Source organism: Sinocyclocheilus grahami, unplaced genomic scaffold, assembly GCF_001515645.1.
Source record: "Sinocyclocheilus grahami isolate Dianchi unplaced genomic scaffold, SAMN03320097.WGS_v1.1 scaffold16.1, whole genome shotgun sequence".
Taxonomy (NCBI): domain Eukaryota; kingdom Metazoa; phylum Chordata; class Actinopteri; order Cypriniformes; family Cyprinidae; genus Sinocyclocheilus; species Sinocyclocheilus grahami.
Window position 1 is genome coordinate 239,243 of NW_015505195.1, and position 23,296 is coordinate 262,538.

Sequence of the window (23,296 nt, forward strand, 5' to 3'; positions counted from 1 at the left end):
AGGATTGGATAAGTTGCTTCTCCAAATGTACAATCTTCTGATGAAAAGGTGAGAATTCAGCAAGAATCATGACCCCCTTCTTTAAGAACTGCACAACTAGGTTGTTTATTTTGTGATAACTGATACAGGATAAATGTTATACATTCTTTTTTTCAAAACACTGATATTTTGTCATTTTTCAGTTTTAATATGTAAAAATTACACCAAACAAAAGCAAGGATTTGGCGAGATCAATATGATACATGATCTGGATGTTTAACAAAATCATGAGCAGTGATTGATGGACAACACTGGTGATCCTCTGTTCAGTTATAAGAGACAATGAAAACAAAGAACACAAAACAGAGAACTAAAACAAGGACGTTACGGATAAGATGCCAGTGCGCCAGAGAAACATAATTTTTCCAAGTCATCATTCATAGCCAAGAAAATGCACACAGAATAATCTTTCTGCTGTATATATGCAATTGCTCGAGCTCTTGAATTGAATTTACTGTACAAAAAGACATACAGACGTTGTAGACATACTTTAAACCTAGTCTCTCAATACTTCAGTATAAACAAAACAAAGGTTTCAGGAGCTAAAAACTACAATGGACTTTCTTAAAAAAAAAAAGAAAAAAAGTTTGACATTCACATTTCTGAAACGTCTGGTAACTGCATCGATCATGATGGACACTAGTGTCGAGATGTGATGCTTTTCAATGATGCACTCCATCTTTTGAGCAGCTGTCTGTCCTCAAACCACTCCTGTCTGTTCACTGTGTTTCAGCCAAGCATGTTTAAGCTTGGACATTTGAAAGAGTGAGCGAGAAAGAGACAAAGAGAGAAAACGGAGAGAGAGAGATCACAGAAATCCATCCCAAGGCTTGAGGTTGTTACGGTGAGGCGGGGGCCTTGCTGTTGTAGTGCACCTGGTACCTGTTGACATGTAAGCCTTTGATCTGCATGGACAGGCAGGTGGTCTTGCAGGGGATCATGTCCTCATCCTCTTCTCCCATGAGCCAGTCCTGCACGCTGCGCTCGGCGGCGGGGGACACGTGCTCGCTCAACCAGCCCCGGTGCCACTGCTCAAAGTGCTCGTGCTGGGCCTGTGCTACTCTGTGCTGGGACTACAGGGGAAGATATTGATAATAAGAAATGTTTATTAAGCATCAAATCAGCATATTAGAATGATTTCTGAAGTATTCAGTCACTGAAGACTGGAGTAATGGCTCTAGAAAATGTCCTACTGACCAAAAATGTCATGTTTTGAATGGTAGTGTATATGGGAATACGGCAAGATATGGGAAATATTTTCTCCTCTCTTTTAAAGGTTAATAAGTTTATTCACTTCACAATCTTAACCATGCATGAGTATATAGTTAGCATAATTTATTATTTGAATTTAACAGTTATAAAAGTAGTCTGTTTGTCTTCGCACTCACAAAATGCTATGTTTTCAGATGAAATACTAGAATAAAAAAAATTTATATTGACTATAGAAATGTTGTTGTATTAACATATGTATTTTATCAACATACCCTCCGAGCCTTCACCAGGGCCCCTCGGCGGTACATGTAGTCTTCGGAGTTCATCACAAACACCATCTTGTGCGTGTTGAGTTTGAAACGGCAGTCCAGGTTCCCAGCTGTCTCCACACCCATCTTCCGATGCCACTCTCTCCGGCAGCGCATGGCTTCCACCTGCTTGAGCTGCCAGCCACGGAAATGCCTCAAATTCCTAAAGGTGAGACGCACAGAGGTGCAGAACAAACGTCAATCTAGTGTCACCTGGCCAGACTTAATTCAGCAGTTATTAAATTTGCACAAAGTCATTTTTAATGTCACCAGTTGGCCTATGACCTTATATTGAGACAATCAGTCTGATTTATACGTGATTCATTTATTCCAGAAACAGTGTTTGAGAATATAGAGCGGGTTTAAAAATAATGGGGGAGTTGCTGAGAGAAAGCAAGGATTATTGGGTATGTCAACACCATGCTGTGGGCCAACTCATAAAATGAAATGAAATTACATGAAATAAAATAGTAATATAAAAAAAAACAATATATATATATATAGGAACAATTAACTGTATGGCTACAAAAAAGAAATAATAGTTATAAACAGAGCAGGTTAAACCTGTGTAAATATGTTTTTTTTTACCTGGGTAGAAACACAGGCTTAAAGTAGTACCCTTCTGTCTGAGAGCACACAGACTCAGTTCCTATATACTGCTCCATATAATGCGACAGGCTCTGAAACAAGACATAGCAAATATTAATGGACTAGAAAACAAGATTACTCTCCTGCCTCACCAAATCAGATTACCCTATTACATTTGACACTTAAAGTCAGTGGCTAAAGTTTTCTAGGAAAAAAACAACTCACGTTTCAGAAGTATTTTCTGTTGTAAAAATACAGAACTTTGTGCGGAGGTACCTGAACATCCAGTGGGTCATCGCCTTGGGCCTCCTCCGTGTCCAGCAACTCCATCATTAAGGTCACCTGACCTTTGTTTTGAATTAACATGACCTGACAAGAGATATAGCCAAGAAATTACAAACTAAACAAGGTTATTATAAAACAAGCATGACAATTAATATGATTAATGCAACTGAGGAGGTGAATATCACATCTGAAATTTGATTTCCACATAAATTTCAATCATATATAGGGACAGCATTAGGTCAAGCACCTTGAAGCAGTTTTCCTCAGCCATGACTCTCTCAGCCTTCCATTGGTAGCTGGCCTCCCAAGCGGCACGGACACACTGGGACGAGAGATTGCCACCAGCGGCACCCCTCTTCCTCTCGGCCAGGTACAGCTCAGTGACTTGCAGACACACTTCATCACTGACCAAGTGCTGAAGCTGTTGGAGTCAATCAGAGAGAAGAGCATTTTAACAACTAGACAACAGGCTTTTTTGTTGCATTTGTGGGAATAATGAGATTCAGACTAAAGTTAATGAAGCAAAAAACAGGATTCTACTTGCTCTTTTGAAATATGAATGTACGATAACATTCACAGCATAAAGGCTCCCTTCCCAGTCAGCTCACTCTGACCATTTAAGAAACACAAACTGCAAAATTTAGTCATTTGGGAACTTTCATGCTTATGATGCCCTAATAGGGCTGAACAATGAATTGAAATAAAACCAAAATCATACTATGGCTTAGTGCGATTATCAAATCACAATGACTGCAATTTAATTAAATAAATACGCATGCCTGTTTATATACAAATGGCTATTCAATATTTGGTAACTATTCAATCAAAGGGGTCATATGATGCGATTTCAATTTTTCCTTTCTCTTTGGAGTGTTACAAGCTCTTGGTGCATAAAGAAGATCTGTAAAGTTGGAAAGACTAAAGTCTCAAATCCAAAGAGATATTCTTTATAAAAGTTAAGAGTCAACCACGCCCCCCTAAAACGGCTCGTTCTAACACGCCCCCACAAATCACAATGTGGGAAGATTTGCATAACGCCGCCCAAATGTTCACGCAAAGAAAGAAGGTGTAACTTTTATTCTCACTGTAGTATTGTTGTTGCTGCCGCCATGTCGTGAAGGCGCTGTGTGTTTCGTTGTGAAAGCGAAACTACTTTGTTTGGCCTTCCAAAAGAGGACGATATCCGCTTCGTCATACCTAGAGCTGATCCGTGCTGGTCGCTGAGGAAATACTTCAACTTAGTGCTGTGGATCGCCGGATCGGCTTTCACGTAGACGAAGCGGAGTCCAGCCCGGGGTCGTCACATTTGGTTGCCGCAAGCCCACCGGACGCTCCTTCGTCGAATCCGCTGGCCGCGCCGTTCTCAAGCCCCCGGTCGTTCCTCACTCTAGCACCCTGCCTCTGCTCACTCTAGCTGCCAGCCTCTGCTCACTCTAGCCCGCCGTGTGTTTCCTTGTGAAAGCAAAACTACTTTGTTTGGTCTTCCAAAAGAGGACACGACTAGAAATCAGTGGTTAAGTAGTATTTACAACACTGTTCTAGAACAGTTCAACCCAAATATTAATTTGTGTGCAGCACATTTTATGGAGGACTGTCGCTCCAGCCGGACAGGGCATCACAGTATGGTAAGGGGCGTAACATTTCCGTCACACGCTTGAGGTATTCGGCCAATCACAACGCACTGGACCTCTGGCCAATCAGAGCACACCTCGCTTTTCAGACCGATGAGCTTTGTAAAAATCGATGCGTTTCAGAAAGGCGGGGCATAGAGGAGAAACAATAATGTACAGTATGTGGAAAATAATGTGTTTTTTTTTACTTTAAACCACATAAACACATTTCATTACACCAAATACACAAAATAATGTTCTTTTTAGCAGCATCATATGACCCCTTTAAGAAATTGTTGTAAAATGTATGGCCCCTTTGAAAGTATACAAATGCCCCAAGAATCTTAGCTCAGTGTAATACAACTCATCGACCCACCTGTCTTACGATGTTCTGAATGAGCTTGTCGATGGTAAACCCGATGTAAGCATGGATGGTGAACATCTCTCTCAGTGTGTCCTCGTACTGCGTGGACTCCAGGTTTCCATCCAGTAGACTGCGTACCATGTCTAAGAACGCTGGGTAATATTCCTCTAACTCCACCTCACCTGATACAACAGACATTACTTGTAAAAAATTGTGCAAGCCTGCTTATTTAGTTCTAAAACTAGACTTCTAACTATCCCAAAGCAAATCTGGGTGGAGCATCCAATGCAAAACTTGTGTAGGTTGAAGTGTACATGTGCATCGTTCAGGAAATTTACTCACTAGGCTGTTTTAGACGCAGCTCCATGGCCAGGTCGTTTGCCTTTTCTCTGCGCCCCTCTCCCATGAGCAGCCGTTCCCGATTCTGCTCGGCCCTGTGTTCCAGTAACTGTCTCTCGGCCTGCCTGTAAACCTTCAGCAGCCGTGAGCACAGAGTCTGATGCAGCCGTAGGAAGAAGTACCAGTTATTATTGACGAAGAACAGGTTGTAGACTCCATCCAGCTCCTTCTGGTGCTCAGCCTCTGGGTCCCGCAGATCCACCGGCTCCCCTTCTGGATTCATGCCACGGGAGGCCGTAGAGGTGTCCATGCTCTGAGGGGAAGTGCATCGTCTTCGTCTGAAATCGCCATTCAGCTGCTGCTGGCCGCCTGTTGTTGAGACTCCGCCTCCTGTGACGGTGCCGTCCTCACCTTCGGCCTCCTCGTCCGTGAACTCTTCTGTCTCGCTAAGCTCTCCACGACGGGCGAAAAAGAGGTCGGGGACAAAGTGTTGGATGATACGCTTGATGTGGTCCTTGTCGTCCTTGTGGATTGTGGGCTGCCGCTTGACATGGTAAATGATGAGGGAGGCGGCGTCCTCCAGGATCTGTTTATCTTCGTAAGTGAAGATCATGTGGGGTTCGCTGGTCGAACCTGTGACCGAGCCGTCACGACCTTGCTGGCCCACGCAGCCCTCTTCTGTGCTCTGCTCCTGCCGCTGTAGCAGGGAAAAAAACAAAAGCACTAATTATCTGCAGGACACATGAGACTCTTGTAGCAAGCGACCTAAGATGAGATTTCACATGCTGTACTCTGTTTTTATTGAATAGGAATGCAGAATTAAAATGGTGACAATGAAGAAAATGTGTTGAGTTCTTATTGTTCATGTCAAGTTTATTCAGACAATAAAGAAACAGATCTACGTGCTATTCCTAACTTAAACTGATGTTACATGGGACTGTACTTGTCTCAGTTCAACCCATCAGAAGACTGTGTTATTTATTGTAAAAACAAACAAATAATTCCAAATGCTATTTTGGCTAATAAAAAAAAAGCATATATGGTCTATTGCGTTCCCTAAGAAACATTTCTCAAAGCTAGGGATGCTAATAGGGATCTAAAGTAATTTTTTTTTTTAAATATATAACGTTGTAAAATCACCCTGTGAAAAAGAAAAGGAGAAAGAAGTGAGAGAGGATCTGGGGAGTAAAAAAAGAGATTTGATATGTAGTAGAGCGGAATAATTAATGAGATGTTCATTAAATTGGATGACTGAAATACCTGCTGTATTTTTTTACATTGTGGGAGAAAAATAAAAGAAAAAAGGTGCAAATCAGGGCTTAATAAAACTATTCTACTGAATAATAAAATGGCAACTTAAATGCTGTTATAGATGCAATGATTTCATCTTTAGATTTTTTTCAAATCAAATGTCACTGTGACTGATTTAATGAGTTGAATGTTCACTGAACTCACACTTGTCACTCGTCCACAATTTTAGTCCTTTATTAACCTCAATTGTGACTACATTTAGCCAAGTCATTTAAATAAACTCAAATGACAGAGCTAAATTATTACTCCTACTGTCAAAATGTAGTGTATGAAATGTAAAAATGTAGTGGCTCAAAATAAGGGACAGTTTAATAGTTATGAAACCAGCTCTTTTCAGGATCCAGAGAATGAGTTGTTAGGCCATCAGAAACAGAAGAACAGCTAAACTCACCTCGTCATAGATGCTCTCTATTTCATTGAGAAGACTCTTGGATCGAAGAGCCTTCATGTCGTTCTGTTTGAAGTTGACACCCTGGTGGTCCAGTGATTTCAGATACGCCTTCTCATATTGCTCTCTCCAGATTTTGTTGAAGCCCTGCTGGGCCTCCCTCCACTCCTCCTCTTTAGCTTTCAATCTATGGCAAGAAAATCATCCATTTATTCTTCAATCAAAATGTCATTTCTGCTAGAATGAAGAACTCTTAAAACTTTATAAACACAAATGACTGCATTTTTGATTAACTATGCTGGTTTGATTAACTCTGTATACTGACTTGTAAATCTCAATGCTTTTTTCCCCTGAAAGCTAAGAGCAGCAAATGCAAAATAAATAGGCTGCTGACACCTGAACTATTCTATTATTTTTGCTGTCAAATGAAACTGTAGCGATACCCCGATTCTCATTTAGGTGAGAGGAAAGTCAAATATGACTTTTTTTAACCTTTTGAGTACGACAGGAACTGCAGTGGCTGGACTCCTCTTCAACCCCTCTATGATCTCTGGAGCCTTGTCGCCGTAGATACGATAGATCGCTCGACGCTGGATGACCTCAGAAGTTCCACCCAGACAGTCATCCAATCGGAAGCGCTCTTGATCCTCCGGCGAAAGGCGGGATAATTTCTTCTGCACACTTTCCAAAACTCTAATCGTTGCCAAATTAGTCTCAAGCACAACATCCAGCTACAAAGAAAAAAAAAATCAATATCAATCTCAACTGAGTTTCACTTGAAACCTAAATCTCCCAATATTTATCAAAGAGATCATCTTACCTCAAACCTCTCATCCTCACAGCGATGAAGCTGCTCTTCATATGGTGTTTTCTTGGAACTCACAAAAGTGGAATCTTCTGACCAGGAAGGGAATGAGACCCAGGTATCATTCAGCACCTAAAACAAAACAATGAGCTTAAACCACTTGTACCATCAGCTTTCTGACTCCATGACTTAAGTCTTAGCAATATCAGGCTGAACTTTAGATGTCTTGTACACCAGCCACTTCTAATTTGGCACAAATATCTAGCTTATTTTCTACATATAAAATTACTGTTTACAAACAAGCGTTTGGCGACGACACCTCCGGGTTCTCCAGGCACCCTGGAAAAAGAGCTATTTGAGATAAGTGCTTCCATTCAAATTGAGCTGAAAAAAAAGAGCAGTGTGGCGGCTGAAACACCCCATTTTCCAAATGATTCATGGAGATTTGGGCTTCTGCTGATTTGTACCATTATCCCAGATTTGCATAATTTCTCTTATTTTTTTTTATCATACTTCTGAGGTGAAATAATATGTATAATATATACATAGAATATCTATAGATGCTAACAATTACATATGACATTAATAATTATATTAATAATAGTACAAACATGCTATTTCTTCTATAACATCACAATTTTATCTGTATCTGATGAAAATGCAGTACCTCTTTGCATATAGCAGTTCGGCCACTGCATTTGGGCTGCTGGTAGGTCTTGGGCAGGGCTCTGTAGCTGGAACCCAGGCGTTTACAGGAGGCGTAATCCACTTCTCTGCCTCCACCCTCCATGTAGCGCTCCGAGAAGCCCGTGATGGCATGAGACAGCTCTTTATCACCCAAAAATGACTTAAACTGGGTGTACAGTTCTGGAAACTTCCTACAGAATGAGGCACCAGTGGCATATGACTCATGACCGACATGAAAGGACTGCGAAATGCACCATATGAAAACAAACAGGATTAAATAAGCATGCCCCATTTAAATCTTTCTTACCCCAAGAATGGAGTCACAAGTTGCAGGAGTTCGGCCCCTGAAACCACCTCCTGATTGAACAGAGCTATGCAGCGTAAGAAATTCTCATACACCTCCTGACTCCTGAGCAGACGGCGAACCTAAAAAGAATAAATGAAATTGTTCAATGGCTGAGACTACATAATAAATCCTATGGCAATGGCTGACTTACTAGCACTTGCATTACAAAGCAATTTTGTCAATGAAACGTACCTTGTCAAAGAATGTGAATTCCCGCAAAACTCCATGCTTTCCCACAGAGGCAAAAGATGGGTCCTTGGAATAGGAATACTTCATTTTTTTCTATGTGGATAAAACAAAAAAGATAAATTGTTTAAGCACAAGTAACCTGCATATACTGGGAGATATCTCAACTTTCCAGGTCTGTAGGATACAGAGGCAATGAAGCATATGGGACTTGCTTTGGCACAAGTGAACTCTGACCTTCAGAAGTGGGGTCATGTGAGGCAATAACATGGGTCTAGGCCTCTTCTTGTTCTGTTTATACATTTCCTCATCCTCTGCTTTCTTCAGATTGTCTTTGCCAGGCAAAGAGCCTCCAGTAAACTGGAATCAAAGACAAAGTACATATTTGTACAAACATATTACAATAATAATAATAATATTGTAAATTATTATTACAATTTAAAACAACCGTTTCCTATTTTAATATATTTTCAAATGTAATTTATTCCAGTGTTGGCAAAACTGACATTTTTAGCAGCCATTACTCCAGTCTTCAGTGTCAGATGATCCTTCAGAAATCATTCTTATATGCTGATTTGGTGCTCAAGAAACATTCGTTTCTTCTTATTATCAATGTTGAAAACAGTTGTGGTGCCTAATATTTATTTTGGGAAGACTTGACAAATTTTTTTTTTTATATGTTTACTGTCACTTTTGATATGCTACATCCTTGCTGAATAAAAGCTAATTTTGAAAAAACAAAAAACATAAACAAACAAGCAAAACTTACTGACCCTAAACATGCGAATGGTAGTGTACATTTTTAAGAGAAAATCATTTCATTGCAAATTGATACAAGCGCAAAGCAACAACAAATTTTTTAAAAAGTAGTCAAAGGTCATTTTCTAACCAGAGATCTCTTTGCGTCAGGCAAAAACTGGCCAAACTCTGCAAGCAGATCCTCTTGGCCTTTGAAAAGGCTTGCCACTTTAGAGAAAACCTCATCTTCGGTCATTCCTCCAGTGCTACGCCCTCTGCTCTCCTTCACCTCCAGCTGCTCCTTCTGCAGATGGACACAGGACGCACAAATCAATGAACATCGATAAGTTTACAGGATGGGTACGAAAACAGTCCGAGAGTCTATTTCCTTTAGTGCCAGTAGGTAGTAGCCTAGTCTCAGCCTCAGGCAGAACACCCACAGATGGCACTCAGTCCGTTCATTGACAGTCTGATACGTACTGCACGGAAAAAGGCAGCCACCTGCTATAAATCACAAGCTCCAATCTGATTGGCTTGCTGAAACGCAAGATATCCACAAGAAGAAAAGTATATTCCTACATAGCTTTGTTTTCTTATTAAATGTCTAGGTAGGGCGAAGTCTAGAGGAAAAATGAAATAAAAATGCGGTTTCTCTATTGCTCTCACCTGGTATGTATGTAGAATTTCCAGAAAGGCCCGGTAGGTTTCTGGGTTGTCCAAAAATCGGTTTTTGATCTTATTGACGTAACTGATGGCGCTGTCAAACTCCACAGGGCTGGGCTCAGATGTGGGAGGGGATACCGACATGGTGGCCAGCTGTGATTGGCTCTCTCGGCTTGGCAGAGGAAGTGACAACCTGCTTGATTGTTCAGGAGGTCCAGATGATGAAGCGACACTCTCCGGAGAGGTCACGGCTTCATTTGGAGCCGGCCCTGCTTCAGCCACTGCTGACGAAGAAGCACTAACCACAGAGCTGCCCGTGCTCCTTCCTGGTCCTGGAGAGACCTGAGGGAAAAGATACCAAAGAATAGCCTTACTTTAATATACAAAGAAAGCCAACATCCCCACATATGTTCAGTTCAACAGGAGAACAGGAATGCATAACGGAGATGCAACAATATTTTATAACAAAATGAATTTATTATTGTGGTTTTGATGACATTTACACTATTGTTCAAAACTAAGGTCTGTATTTTTTTTTTTAATTCATTTCTTTTAAAGATGTTTAATGGTTAACAAGGCTGCATTTATTAGATCAAAAATACAGTCATATTCTGAAATAATGTTACAATTTAAAATAACTTGAATGAAATGTATTCCTGCGATGGCAAAACTGAATTTTCAGCAGCCATTACTCCAGTTTTCAGTGTCATATGTTTTTTCAGAAACTCACTGTAAAACTCTGTGTAAAGTTCCTTTGAATGAAAATATCCAGAATAGTTGTACATGAATGTAATGAATTTATTATTATTATTATTGTGTTATTACAACTATAAATGTTGACTATGACAATCAAAATAACATGCAATAAAGCAGCTCTTACACATTTATATTAAATAACTGTCCATTTATTCTAAAACACAAAGCTATTGTCATTGGACTACTCCCTGACAGTATATGTGGCATGACGTCACCAACGTGTGAACTCGAAGGAAGCCAGCAAGGGGCCCATTTGGGACAGGGCCAAAGTCAACATGAAATCAATATTAACCCTATTTACTCTCTTGATACACATTCCTGTCTTATTGTGCACGATTCATCACATTATTCCAAATAAGAAAAACTATTTGTCTTTGCAATCACTCATTAAAATGAAATCACTTGCTCCGCCTCTTCTTTTGTCTTCAGCCAGAAAGTCCATGTGGACTAATGGAAATGCAAAAGAAAAAGCCAAACAGCTATTTTAGCAAACTTGCATTCTAGCATGCAACACTTGCGTCACACAAACTATTCAATTCCTGTCAGCTAAAAATAAAGATCTACCCTAAATTGTTTTTCTCTAAATACCTTGCTTCATTCAGAAAGGTTGCTCAAGTAAAATTAGTTGTGAATATGGTTCAATGATGACCTTTTCATGGTTGACGAACTGAAACAGTGAAAATGAAGAACAACACACAGACACCAGTGCAAACAAGTAGTAAACTGAAGCACCAAAAGTCCTACCTGTGAGGACAGTGGGGACTGTAGAAATGCCATTCCATTCTTGGGAATTTCGATCCGATAACCAGGCGGTAGAAAGGCATTAAACCCCAGGACAAGGTCAGGATGCCCATGGAAGAGCTGAGAAACTCTGTTGATAACTCCTGGTGTGTCAATGCTGTGGATATCGGAAATACAATCACACAATGCTTCTTGTGCATCAGCACACATTTAAAGTGAACAGACACCTACAACATACCTTTGAGACTTAAACTCTTTCATGATATCCAGAAACTTATTGTATATTCCCGGATCATTTCCGAACCGTATTTTGACTTGGTCCAAGTAAGATAACGCATCCTCCACCTGCAACAGGAATACATATTATTAACCTAAATTATGTTTACAAACAATATAAACCATAATAAGCATGTATACAGTGACAGAATGCTTACCGAAAAGTACTGTGGTGGTACCATGGTACAAGGTATGGGACGGAAATAACATGTATTTACATCAGTTAAAAAAAAGGTACATTTTGACAAGTACAATGGTAAAACCATAGTATTCATGGAAGCACTATGGGGCATAACGCAAAGATATGAGGGTACTATTAGCATATGATACAAAAAACTACACCATAGTACTGCCACAGTACTTTGAAGAATGCCATGGTACATATCCAAACTACCATGGTGGTATTATGATTATTATTATTTTTGGCTCGTGCAGAACAGATGTGTGGGACAGCAAGTCCATTTCTATTGAATGTGGAGCCACATCACAGTGAATGACTTCGCATTTGCTTCTACTATTAAAGTAATACATTGTCTACATTCTTTGAATTATGCAAGAGAAACAAGAAAGCACTGTGAAATCTGAACTACACGTATACAAAACGAAAGTTATTCGATTTTTCCTCTCTGTTCACCAGAACAAAACCCCAACGAGAAAAGAACGCACGCATAAAAAGACAAGAAAAGAAATATTCAAGATCAAAAGAACAGTTGCAATTTCCTCTCCAACCACTGCGATGAGGAAAACTGACCCCAAATCAAGCGGCTTAGGAGAAAAACAGCCGGTTTATATTCCCTTTGTGGTTTTATTCATATTCAGTGAGGGGAATAAAGGCTCTCTGGCTCGTTTAGCTTAGCTGCGTTAGCACTAGCGCTAGTCACAACACACACGACTTCACAACAAAAACAGTTATATCAAATTAACCGGTTTAATCTGAAACAAACGGAGTGTGAAGTGTGATTTTTGGCGGAGCCACAATAAATACCCACCGGTTTTGGTTTTAACAAAGAACAGAGGTGAAAACCCGACCGCGTAAGGAGAAAACATTAGACTTTAATTCAGCAGATACACTTCCATCATGTTGACTGGTAAACTTGCACTGCTTTGAACCGGAATCGGTGAGTTAAGCGATAATAAATCGACTTTTGCAGCTTGAAATGGTGTAAATAAGTGCGTACGATTTTCAAATCCATTTACACACACTCAAGTGTGAATGCTTTGATATATGCCCCATATGCATAAGAACAGCACAGCACTTCCTAATACACAATGCGTTGTAAGAGAGAAGGAAACGCATGCACTTGCTGCAATGCTTCTTACCTTTAGTTTCTGAAAGTGCTGCTGCTGGACTTGCTTCTGAACCACATAGGCCTTGTCTTGGATCTGGTTGATTTGCTTCGCAGTGCTGCTGCGAGCCTGAATTTTCGCCATGGTGCGTTTCCTTCCCCACTAACAGCCACCGAAGCCACGATGATTTACCGTCCCTCCGTGTTTGCAGTTTGTTCTGGCGTGCAAAAATCAGTTCGTATCGGGGGGCCACCCAGCTCTCTTCCCCCCACAAGTCCAGTCTACTTTACGGACGGCCACCCAGTTACTCCAGCATAGACTTCCAGCTCAAGCCAAGTGTGTTCGGACTTCTCAATCCCTACTAAAACTACACCATGAAGCGTACGGATCAATAGCGAGCCCCCATCGATATCCACGAAGAGAACCAGAAACAATGTACGTAATTTTTTTGTCTCTCCAATGGTCGTATTATTTAAACAAATGATGTATGTCTCTTTAAATTCGGCGGCAGCTGTGCGCTCGATCCTAGCGTCCGGAAACGGAGGGAGTTGTGGAGAATTGAACAGCGCATGCGCACAAACCGAAAGAGGGCGGAGTGTACGGAATCTCAGCGGCCGCAGGCATGAATGGGATTCTGCACACGCTTTTTGTTCACTGGAAGAATGTTACAGAAAGTTGTTTCGCATTGGTTTAAAACGTTTTATGGCTCATTAAGTGCTTTGACCAGTAATTCTGATAAAACTATAATGTAATGTGATAAATATTTGACAACTGTAAAGCTGGAAATGGGAAAACCATCTTTGTTTAAAAAGAAAAACAAACCTTTTAGTGATTTATTATTATATTTTCTTGTATAAAGCATACATCTTCTACGGTAGTATTCATTTGTATCTGAAGTTTGTTTATGGGGTATTAGTTAGTTTATTGTAGAAGGTAAAAGTTCACCAGTCCAATGAGAAATTACATTACAAATATCATTCTTTAGTAATACATTTTGGTGTCATTTTGAAAAAAGAATGGTCACAATATTCCGCAAGTGACTGTATCAGTTACTTTAGTCAGTCTCTTGTTTTTGAATAAATAAAAAGGCTGACACAAAATGAAGGTTTTAAAAATAAGCGTGGTTTATAAAACCCAAATATGACAGGATCACCAAAGTGTATACAGAAACACAAATGAGATCATCAGTGGAACCATCATAAGAATACACTCAACATTTACAAACTACTGTCAAAGGGGGGACTCTGAGACATTTTCTCTCTTTTTATATCTCTAGTTAATCACAGAACCACAAGTTTTTTTTCGATTTTTCTTTAGGTCTTTACTTACTCAAAAGTACAGCCATCTATCAACTACAAACAATGTCACAGTCAAGTATTTAAAAAGGGATACAACATCAAGATAGGAGATAGAAAAGATGCAAAGATATCAAGCACTTAACATCGTGGGGTTAGCAAGCAATCAAGTCGACAGTTTTCCCCCGCCATGAAGAAATGATGTCAGGGCTTGTGTATTATTCCAGTTCTGTATTTGAAAAAGTAAAAAAAAATAAAAAAAAATGTACACAATAAAAACCCTACATTTTGAGGGTTCATCTCATAACAGAACCCCTATTTAGGGTGTTAATGAGAATATTAACATGTCCCCCTCGTCTCCAAATCCTCCCCAACCAGATCAGTTCACGATATCGACCCAAAACCACCGTCACCCAACAAGTCCTGTCAAATGGGCACAAACCCTGGGGATGAAAGTGTTATGAGCAGAAATATATACCTACTGTAAATAAAACCGATCACATTCCATATTCACTAAAGCGTCTTAAGTTACATTATTTCGACAGAATTCACGTATGTAAGACTGTGGATTGTAACTAATCAAAAATGCCCTTCATCTACCATAATACTGCTCATTTAAAAGCAAAAGTCTCCAACTTGTACATAAATAATTAGTACAATAAATGAACCAACATTCTTTAACATTTAAAATGTACAAAATTAAACTATTTACAGTGCAAAACAAAAGCAGCATGCAGGCAAGACAATTGGCAATGCATTACAAAAAGCACTGGATGGGGCAAATTTGTGCTCAGCATCCATATACGGTGATATTGGTTCAGGAAGTGTTTCATTTTTTAATTAACCACAATTGTTGTGTGCCACTTGATAGTCTACTCGATAAAGTATTCAGTCAGTTCTGAGAGTCAAGAACTAAAGACAGCAAAGTAAGACACTGTGTGCCAAAAGATCATTTTGGACAAAAGGACTGTACATTAACACAGTAACACCACATTTTCGATGAGGATAGCACTCTTTTGCAACCATAATTCACATGTAGCTTTCCCTTTCTTCTGTGTTAGATTTGTAATCCAAAATACAAACATTAACAGTTTTGCATCAAATGTGTTTAAGCAAACCTAAAGTCAACTAAAATGTTACTCACAAACACAACGCCTGCTATCTGTACATTGTTTTTTCATTAGCATTAACACTTTTCTTTTAAAGAGTAAATAAGAAGAGAGATTGTGAAGACAGACCCATCTTTTCATTTGATTTTAGTTACAGCTGAAAGATTGTGCTTGCAAAAATACAAGGATGCATGCTGCTGTAAGAGTATCGAAATAAACTAAAAGCTGAAAAAATAAGCAAAACAAAAATATCAGCTAAAACAGCCCTGGTGTTTTCTTTTTTTGATGACAACAATGAATATTAATTATAATAAAATCATTGTAAGTTAAAATGAGAGTCTTCACTCTCTGCTATAGAAGCATTATGATAAAGAGGTGAAAAACAGATGCTTTCCTCCTAAATATGCTGTTTGAAATTCAGAGACTATGTATGAAAATGTATGAAAGACAAGTAGTTATAGCTGTCTCGCAAAAATGTACATTATAAATCATCACTTTTTTTTTTCATTAACGTAAAACTGATTATAAATATATTGCAACACTCATCAAGCATACAAATAATCAAACTGACCATGTTGGTAAGGAAAAAGCTTACATAAAAGATGTCTCCTCACCACACTGGAACTACTTTTTGATGCACAACATCTCATATGGTTTACCACAATACAAAACTGATATCACAACCATAAGAATTATAATTGACTGGCAGTGTTCACATTTCGTCTTTGGCTAGCAGTGGTTATGGCAATGCTTAATAAGTGATACAAAAAGCCATGTAGGAAACACATTAGTTCAATAAAAATGTGTCCACTTCCATTCAGCTTGCAGTTGGGTGACAATTATTCCTGAATCTTTTCAGTTTAGTGCATCATTACAATTGAAATAGTTCACAGAATCATCTGATCTTTTTCAGAGGGCAGAATTTAGTTTTTTTTACCCAAATGGTATTTCAAATATTAACCCGCAATGTCAGATTTACTTACAGTAGTTTCACTGGTCAAAGTATCAATTAAAATAATAATTCTATACATCCTCAGAGGACAGCAGAACATAAACCTTTCATTTAGCATCAGCTATCGCTCCCCAAAAGAAAACACACACACACACACCATTCTCTCAAACACAAATCATAAATGGCAAAAATATGACAGCTTTGATATCAAAGCAATGCATGTTAAAAACTAAAACATATTTGCATATTAAATATGACAAAACAATAAATCTCTAAACATTGTATGTTTTTTGTGGTTTAGAAATATGAAGCATTTCCAAAAAGTGCCACCAGGGCCATACTCTGATGTCATGACAACTCAAAAAACAAATAAAATGAAAGAACCCCCCCCCAAAAAAAAACATTAAAAAGAATATAACAAACATCAGCTACAGCTGTTGATATTTTAAAATGCGCTGCAGTTATAACATTTATAGTGTGCGACTCGAGTCCGTGCATTGTACGATATTATATTATTCTTTCATATGATAACTCTCCTCCCTGTAGTTCCTAGATATAATTTTAAAGGGGTCCTATTATGCTTTTTCACTTTTTCACATTAAGTCTGTAATGTTGCTGTTTGAGCATAAAAAAGATCTGGAAAGTTACAAAGCTCAAAGTCCACTCCAAAAGGAAATATTTTATTTAACAGAAATCACGTTTCAAAAACTACAACGAACGACTCGTTTGGACTCAGTCATATGCAGTAATATAGATTCAAAAACCTAAACAAATGTACAAAAAAGTATCAATATAGAGGAACAAAAAGAAAAAGTCTAATAAAAAATGTACCTTGAGGAAAATTCCAGACTTGGCTTTTCCTATGTGTGTGTACTGTCTATTTTGTTGTATGTGTGTGTTAGTGTTTGTACGATGTCATTGTTGTGTCCTGATGTGTCTCACGGCTGTTGTGAGTGTTGAAAAGAGAGAGTATGTGAATATGTGTGTATCTGTGTGTGTTTGGGATCAGGTGTGCTGAGGCAGCTCTGTGAGGAACCAATAGAAAGCAGAGACAGGTGGCGTGACAGCGAGATCTGGGCTCAGCTGAAGGCCTCATCATCCGTATCCTCAATGAGCACCTTAGTATCCTTCTTAGACCTGTCAGAGAAACACACTTATATTAAGCAGTTCCAAAAAGTGCCACTTACCAAACTCAGATGTTGGGAGTCAGTAAGATTTTTGTTTTGCAAAAATGTCATATATCAAAAAATGCTGTTCTTTTGAACTTTAGAATCTGAACTTTCGAAAACCAAAATGGATAATGGTCATGGTTTCCACAAAAATATTAAGCAGCACAACTGTTTTCAACATTGATAATAATAAAATAATGTTTCTTCAGCACCAAAGCAGCATATTAGAAATGTATAGTAGCTATTATATAGTAGATATGTTATTTACACCATAAAAAGTGTTGCATTTTAAAAATATTAAAATAGAAAAGTTATTTTAAATCAGCAACTAAAATTTTTACCCTAATCTAATCCTTAAATGTAGCTTTTTTGGTGTAACCTAATACATTTAAATTGGTTTGCTGATGTTAAAGGGATATTTCAAAAAATGAAAATTACCCCATGAAGTCCTTCGCTGGAACGCCACTCTCTCGTGAACGCGAGTACGACAGTTAGCGGAAGCTAGAGATTACGGTTTATAAAGTTTTCAATTTGGATATTTTTCTTACATAAACACAATAAGCCTTTATTAACCCCCCTGGAGCCGTGTGGAGTACTTTTTTATGAAGGATGGACGCACTTTTTTGGGCTTCAAAATCTCGACCCCCATTCACTGCCATATAAAGCTTGGAAGAGCCAGGACATTTTTTATATAACTCTGATTGTATTTGTCTGAAAGAAGAAAGCCATATACACCTAGGATGGCATGAGGTTGAGTAAATCATGGGGTCATTTTAATTTTTGGGTAAACTATGCCTTTAAATAATATTTTTGACTTGAATAAAATCAATTAGTTTTTGTTTTATTTTTAACATTGATTCAGCGAATTGCATTATATGTTTGTTAATGAGTTATGAAAGTTAATAATCATTAAGTCTTATTTGTAATTTTAATGCAGTTAAATGTTATATAGGTGTACTAAACGAAGCTGCCTACTCATAACTCTATTAAATATGTATGATAAATACCATATAAAAAATATAAATCTCTTACTGTGAGGATAGCAGGGGTCGTCGTAAGGACAGGCTGTAGCTCCGTTTCCAGCTCTTTTTGCCCTGCCTGTTGCGGACTCCATCCTCCTGGTCCATCATCTGCTCCAGCAGTGTCTGGTCATCAGCGTTTAGAGGAGCCACTGAGATGTCCCGCACCGCTCGGAACTCACCACAGTTATTCAAGTGCTCATTCTCAAGACGGAAGAAGTTCCACACAAAACGTCTAGAGGGAGAAAAAAATTCAAAGAAAGAGAAAAGATTAAGAGAGAATGTTCTACAACAGAAATGGGCTTCGTGAGGGAACTGGAGGGGGGTTGTGAGTTCAAGAAAAGCTAATAATTGCTTAAATCATAAAAATTTTAAATAAATAAAATATAATATTTTCTTTCTTTACCTGCATGTCACGTGACAATTAACCAACATTAGAGAACCGAGAATGTGAATGTGTTGTTAAATTATTGAAATAGTAACTTAAAATCTCAGGGGCTACTTCAAGTAAATATTTTAGCTCAAAGGGATTCAGCTGATGAAAGTTTTGAGAATCCTTGGTTTTACACAAGCATCTCACCTAAACACTTCCAGAGGAGCTAAGATGGTAACCACGATGTCCTCGATGGAAGGAATGGCAGTCATGGAAGTCAGAGAGATCTGCAGTGTCCAGGCGAAGCGCAGGATCACATCTTCTATAATGGCACAGTAGTAGTAGGCCTAAAAAGAACCGGAAATGACATTATGAGAACTGGAGGCAACAGATAAATATCCCTGCTGACTGTTACATTATCCCTGCTGAAAATGAGAACATCTTAAACCAACCTAAGCTGGTTTGTTGGTCTCCAAATGGTTCCAACTAATCTATCTTAAAAGCAGCAAACCAACTGATTAACAGAATTATTTTGCGTTGCTCCTTGGAAGGTTTGTACCTACAACATTGTGCTCACCACAGCAGATCTTTGACCACTACACAACATATTTTACTATATGTTTTGACATTCAATATGGTGCTTTAAGATGGTATATTATTTTCTGCCATATCTTACTTTATGTGGGTAAACAATCTCCTCTCTCAAGATGATATTCTCGCCTGCATTGCGGTCAAAAAGACCCCAGTCCATCTTTAGGTCCCAGATCAGTGTGTAGAGTGAACTGACGACTGAAGACAGGATTAGCATGTAGAAAAACACCTCAGCATCAGCATGTTTCTGATCTGAAACAGAGAAAGTGAACTTGATATTACCACCATGTCCACTAGAGGGAGACTGTTTACCATCCATCCATCTACTGTACGCTTCAAACAAGAAACAGTTGGATTCCAGATACTACATATTTTGTTTTTGTTTGAGACCACTGTTTGCAGTACCAGCGCCACTGTATCTGTGGTTATTCATCCAGGTCACTGAAAGGTCATTCAATGTCAAATTACCATGTCATATAATAATGTTTTTATATGGTTAAAAACAATGGTACAATGACTAATAACTATAACTAAAGTATTAACTATTAGTTAAAGTTACAAGAACAAGAAAAATATTTATATTTACATATACATATACACTTTTATTCAGCAATGATGCATTAAATTGATTGCTTTGCCATCACAGGAATAAAATACATTTCAAAATAAAATAGAAAACAGTTCTTTTAAACTGCATTTTTGATCAGATACATGCAGCTAGGTCTGGGCGGTATGATGATATATATTGTGGTGATGGTATATTTTTGATAATATAAATGGAACCTTAAGACTACGAGCATAAGACTACCTTTCAAAAACATCAAAAAGTATCACAGACCTTTTGAACAAAAGTGTATATTCAGCTATTTTTACATTACTATTCCCCAAAATTAATAGACTGCATACAGCTCTTTATATTCTTGCTCCTTATTCCTTGACATTTATAACAAGTATATAAAAAGAACTACATGTAATTTGATCAGCAACTATTTTTGCTGCAACTAAGACCAATATTACCAACAGTACAACCCTTAAACATAAATAACCCTGAAGTAGCTGTATAATCTGAAATATAAGAGAAAGAGCCGTCCTGCAGTACAATATTAGAGCATCAGTGTAAGTTAATAGGGGGCGAGACATTTATCAGATAGTGGAACAGTGCAGGTCTCAGGTCAGTGAATGGTTAAATCTCTTAAGGCCTCAGACAGCAGACGGGGCTGAATCTGGAACAGGCCCATCAGTCTTAATAAAGCCTTTCACACGCTGCCATCCAGGCGCCAGGAAACCAGCGGAGGACATTTTTTGCCAGAACACATAATAGCCTTGTCCATCCTATTTCAGCCTTGAGCTACGAGTGCCCATGTTGAATATGGTGTCCCTACATTACCCGAAAATCCAGATGTTTACCCCATAAGAGAGCAATGCAAGTCTAATCTCTTCACACAGGCCAGAGGCAACCTGGAGAAGCTTAGGCTGATTTTCAGTCTTTTGTTTCAAACTTTACACTGCAAGATATTTCTATATTTAATGCACATTTGTTCAGTCTTACCAAAACTAGATCTTCTACAAAAACTAAGTCGCTTACCTATAGAAGTATTAATGGTACAGGAGCAAAAATAGCTTGAGTAATTCAGAGGTCAGACAAAGAAATTTCTATTTTAAATAAATGCTGTTCTTTTTCTTTTCAAAGAATGAGGAAAAATGTATGGTGGCCTCTACAAAAATATTAAGCAGCACAACTGTTATTATGAAATCCGAATATTCAAATAGAAATGTTATTTTAAAATGCAATATTTCACAATATTATTGTTTTGTGATGCAGCTATTGAGAGCATGAAATACTTCTTTCAAAAACAACAACATTTTGAACAGTAATGTACATTAGAGTACACTGGCCCATTATATTTTTGCTTGCAATAAGATAAATGGATATTTATCAGATTTATGGATATTCAGATTTTGGTCAATTTGAGCACAAAAGCATTCACCAATAACATCCTTGTCGACTGATAATAATACACATTTGTATTTTCAATGTTTCAGTGAATTTTAAGTAAATATTCTATCTCATTTGTCAGATCTCATCATTATATTGAACTATGTAAATACAGGCCATCTTCCACCCTGATCTTTAGATATCAGCACCAGCATCGGCCATTAAAAAACATATCGGTTGCCCGCTACTGGTCACACTGAACTTTGGTTTAATCTCATTAACACAATGGCAGATTTATGTAAACATGAACCATGATGACCCAAACCCATTTCCCACAGGACCACAAATCCCTCTCAACATCCCTCCGAATCCTCGGACACAGAAGAAATGGTTTTCATCCTTTTAATATGGACAGCATTTAGTTGTCTTTGGTAATAGAGTAGAGAATGGGAAATAGAATGTGTCACTCTCTGCACCTGACCACATGATGGCTACATGACAAAAGAAAAAAACAAATGAATAGAATAGAAAAGAGCATCACTGAAATTAAAACCCAGGTATGGAAAAATATTGCTCCAAACCAATACTGACCACGTATGTCAACTGATTAATCTGTACTAAACTGTTATATTTATGCACATGGTGAGGGTTAAGACATTACAACAGTGATGTTTAAAATCAAGCTGCGATCTTTGACTACATAGCCAATCATTGCTGCATACTCCATCTGTACCATATTCCTGGGTAAATGTGGTCCACATGAAACAGTTTAAATCTGTGATGAAGCCATCAGAGCAGGTAAACACCTTTCCATGTACAAATCTCTATAGCTCTCCTCAAAAACACTTGTTTTGTTCAAAGATCCAGGTCTGATACAGAGAGAGTGAAAAAATCCAAACATATTTCAGTAGTTCAGAGCTTCATCATTATTTTAGAAATACACTTATACTGTTCTGTCTCGCCACAGGCAGGCAATTACAGCTCAGCCTCCTCTGGATAGTTCATTTCCTCTTTTCTTTTTTGCTCTCTCGCTTCATATTTTCTCTCTCCTTTAATCGTTTTTTAGTGTTCACATAGCATCTTCTGTTTGCATTTTGCTCTGTCTTGTTGGAGTTCTTCAGCTGAGCCTAAGCTCAGATCGACATTTCTCATTAAAGTTTAAATGAAATCTTTGAGGATATCGACCCTCTACCATTTCTACAATGAAATAGAGCACTAAAAACATGAAAGCAGGTGTAATGGGGTTATTGACATAAGAACGGATAAAGAGAGATAATAAACACTTAGGAATGCAAAACTTGCAGTCATAATGCTAGGGTGCAGGGTGAGTAACACTTTAATAATTCAAGTTAGCAAAGACTTACAAATCATTGGGACTGTATCTACAACCTTTGGGTTGCAAATCTAGATTTTCACCATTAAGCCACACTACACATGGGGAAACAGTAATGCTTTTCACGTCTACCACTGATCTCAATCTCACACACCGGTTTGGCTCATGACTAATGTTAATTTAAACATTAATTATGCTTAGACATGTTGCATTCCTTTGGGATTAGTTTACACGAAAACGAAAATAAATCGAATCAACAGACTCATTTATCTGGGCAGCTTACTAGAGTGAACATCAGTTTCAATCAGGGCACAAATGATGGAGGTGATTTTTGATGCATTCATATATTAAACGGGCTCTCTGCCAGGTACGTCTCCAGTGGATCCTAATGAATGCATCAAATGCGTTGGGTTGAATACAGCCTCTTTTAGTCATATGAGGCATATGTGCTGGGCTGTGGTCCAGACTTCATCTATATCACTGATACAGAGATGTTTCTAATACACACTGAAGTCTAAAGCAAAATGCACCCATGCTTGATATTTAAACACTGACATTTAAGGGAAATAACCAGAAACAGTCATGTGTGC

The 23,296-nt window shown here is 38.3% G+C and overlaps 2 protein-coding genes across 4 annotated transcripts in view; both read right to left on the reverse strand.

The window, feature by feature from the left end:
• Positions 1-134: 134 nt before the first annotated feature.
• On the reverse strand, positions 135-13,537 carry sin3b (SIN3 transcription regulator family member B). Of its 2 annotated transcripts, XM_016295873.1 has the most exons (20): positions 12,963-13,537; positions 11,801-11,809; positions 11,605-11,711; positions 11,370-11,523; positions 9,873-10,211; positions 9,358-9,510; positions 8,706-8,828; positions 8,475-8,564; positions 8,244-8,362; positions 7,917-8,127; positions 7,265-7,381; positions 6,937-7,175; positions 6,448-6,631; positions 4,749-5,442; positions 4,419-4,588; positions 2,680-2,853; positions 2,424-2,516; positions 2,148-2,239; positions 1,524-1,722; positions 135-1,112 (listed from the first exon to the last, which is right to left on the reverse strand). In XM_016295873.1, the coding sequence occupies exons 1-20, from the start codon at positions 13,071-13,073 to the stop codon at positions 879-881; spliced, it is 3,612 nt and encodes a 1,203-aa protein (XP_016151359.1). In that variant the 5' UTR covers positions 13,074-13,537; the 3' UTR covers positions 135-878. The 2 variants fall into 2 exon arrangements, with proteins under 2 accessions (XP_016151359.1, XP_016151368.1); XM_016295882.1 differs by lacking the exon at positions 11,801-11,809 and having other exon boundaries at positions 12,963-13,536.
• Positions 13,538-17,058: 3,521 nt separating this feature from the next.
• Positions 17,059-23,296, reverse strand: part of xpr1a (xenotropic and polytropic retrovirus receptor 1a) — an 81,924-nt gene continuing 75,686 nt past the window's right edge. For both annotated transcript variants that reach the window (XM_016295889.1, XM_016295896.1), the window contains 4 exons: positions 19,523-19,689; positions 19,054-19,193; positions 18,487-18,708; positions 17,059-17,422 (listed from right to left, as the gene is read on the reverse strand). In XM_016295889.1, the coding sequence (XP_016151375.1) occupies positions 17,365-17,422; positions 18,487-18,708; positions 19,054-19,193; positions 19,523-19,689 (587 nt within the window). In that variant the 3' untranslated portion in view covers positions 17,059-17,364. The remainder of the gene's footprint in view (positions 17,423-18,486; positions 18,709-19,053; positions 19,194-19,522; positions 19,690-23,296) is intronic.

Bases quoted from the DNA above. Each gene is read 5' to 3' on its own strand.
- sin3b (XM_016295873.1), bottom strand. From the start codon at position 13,073: ATGGCGAAAATTCAGGCTCGCAGCAGCACTGCGAAGCAAATCAACCAG. The intron at 8,829-9,357 runs GTTAGAAAATGA...CTTTGATTCCAG, and splicing joins CTGACGCAAAGAGATCTCTG to TTTACTGGAGGCTCTTTGCC. The intron at 7,176-7,264 runs GTAAGATGATCT...TTTTCTTTGTAG, and splicing joins GTGAGGATGAGAGGTTTGAG to CTGGATGTTGTGCTTGAGAC.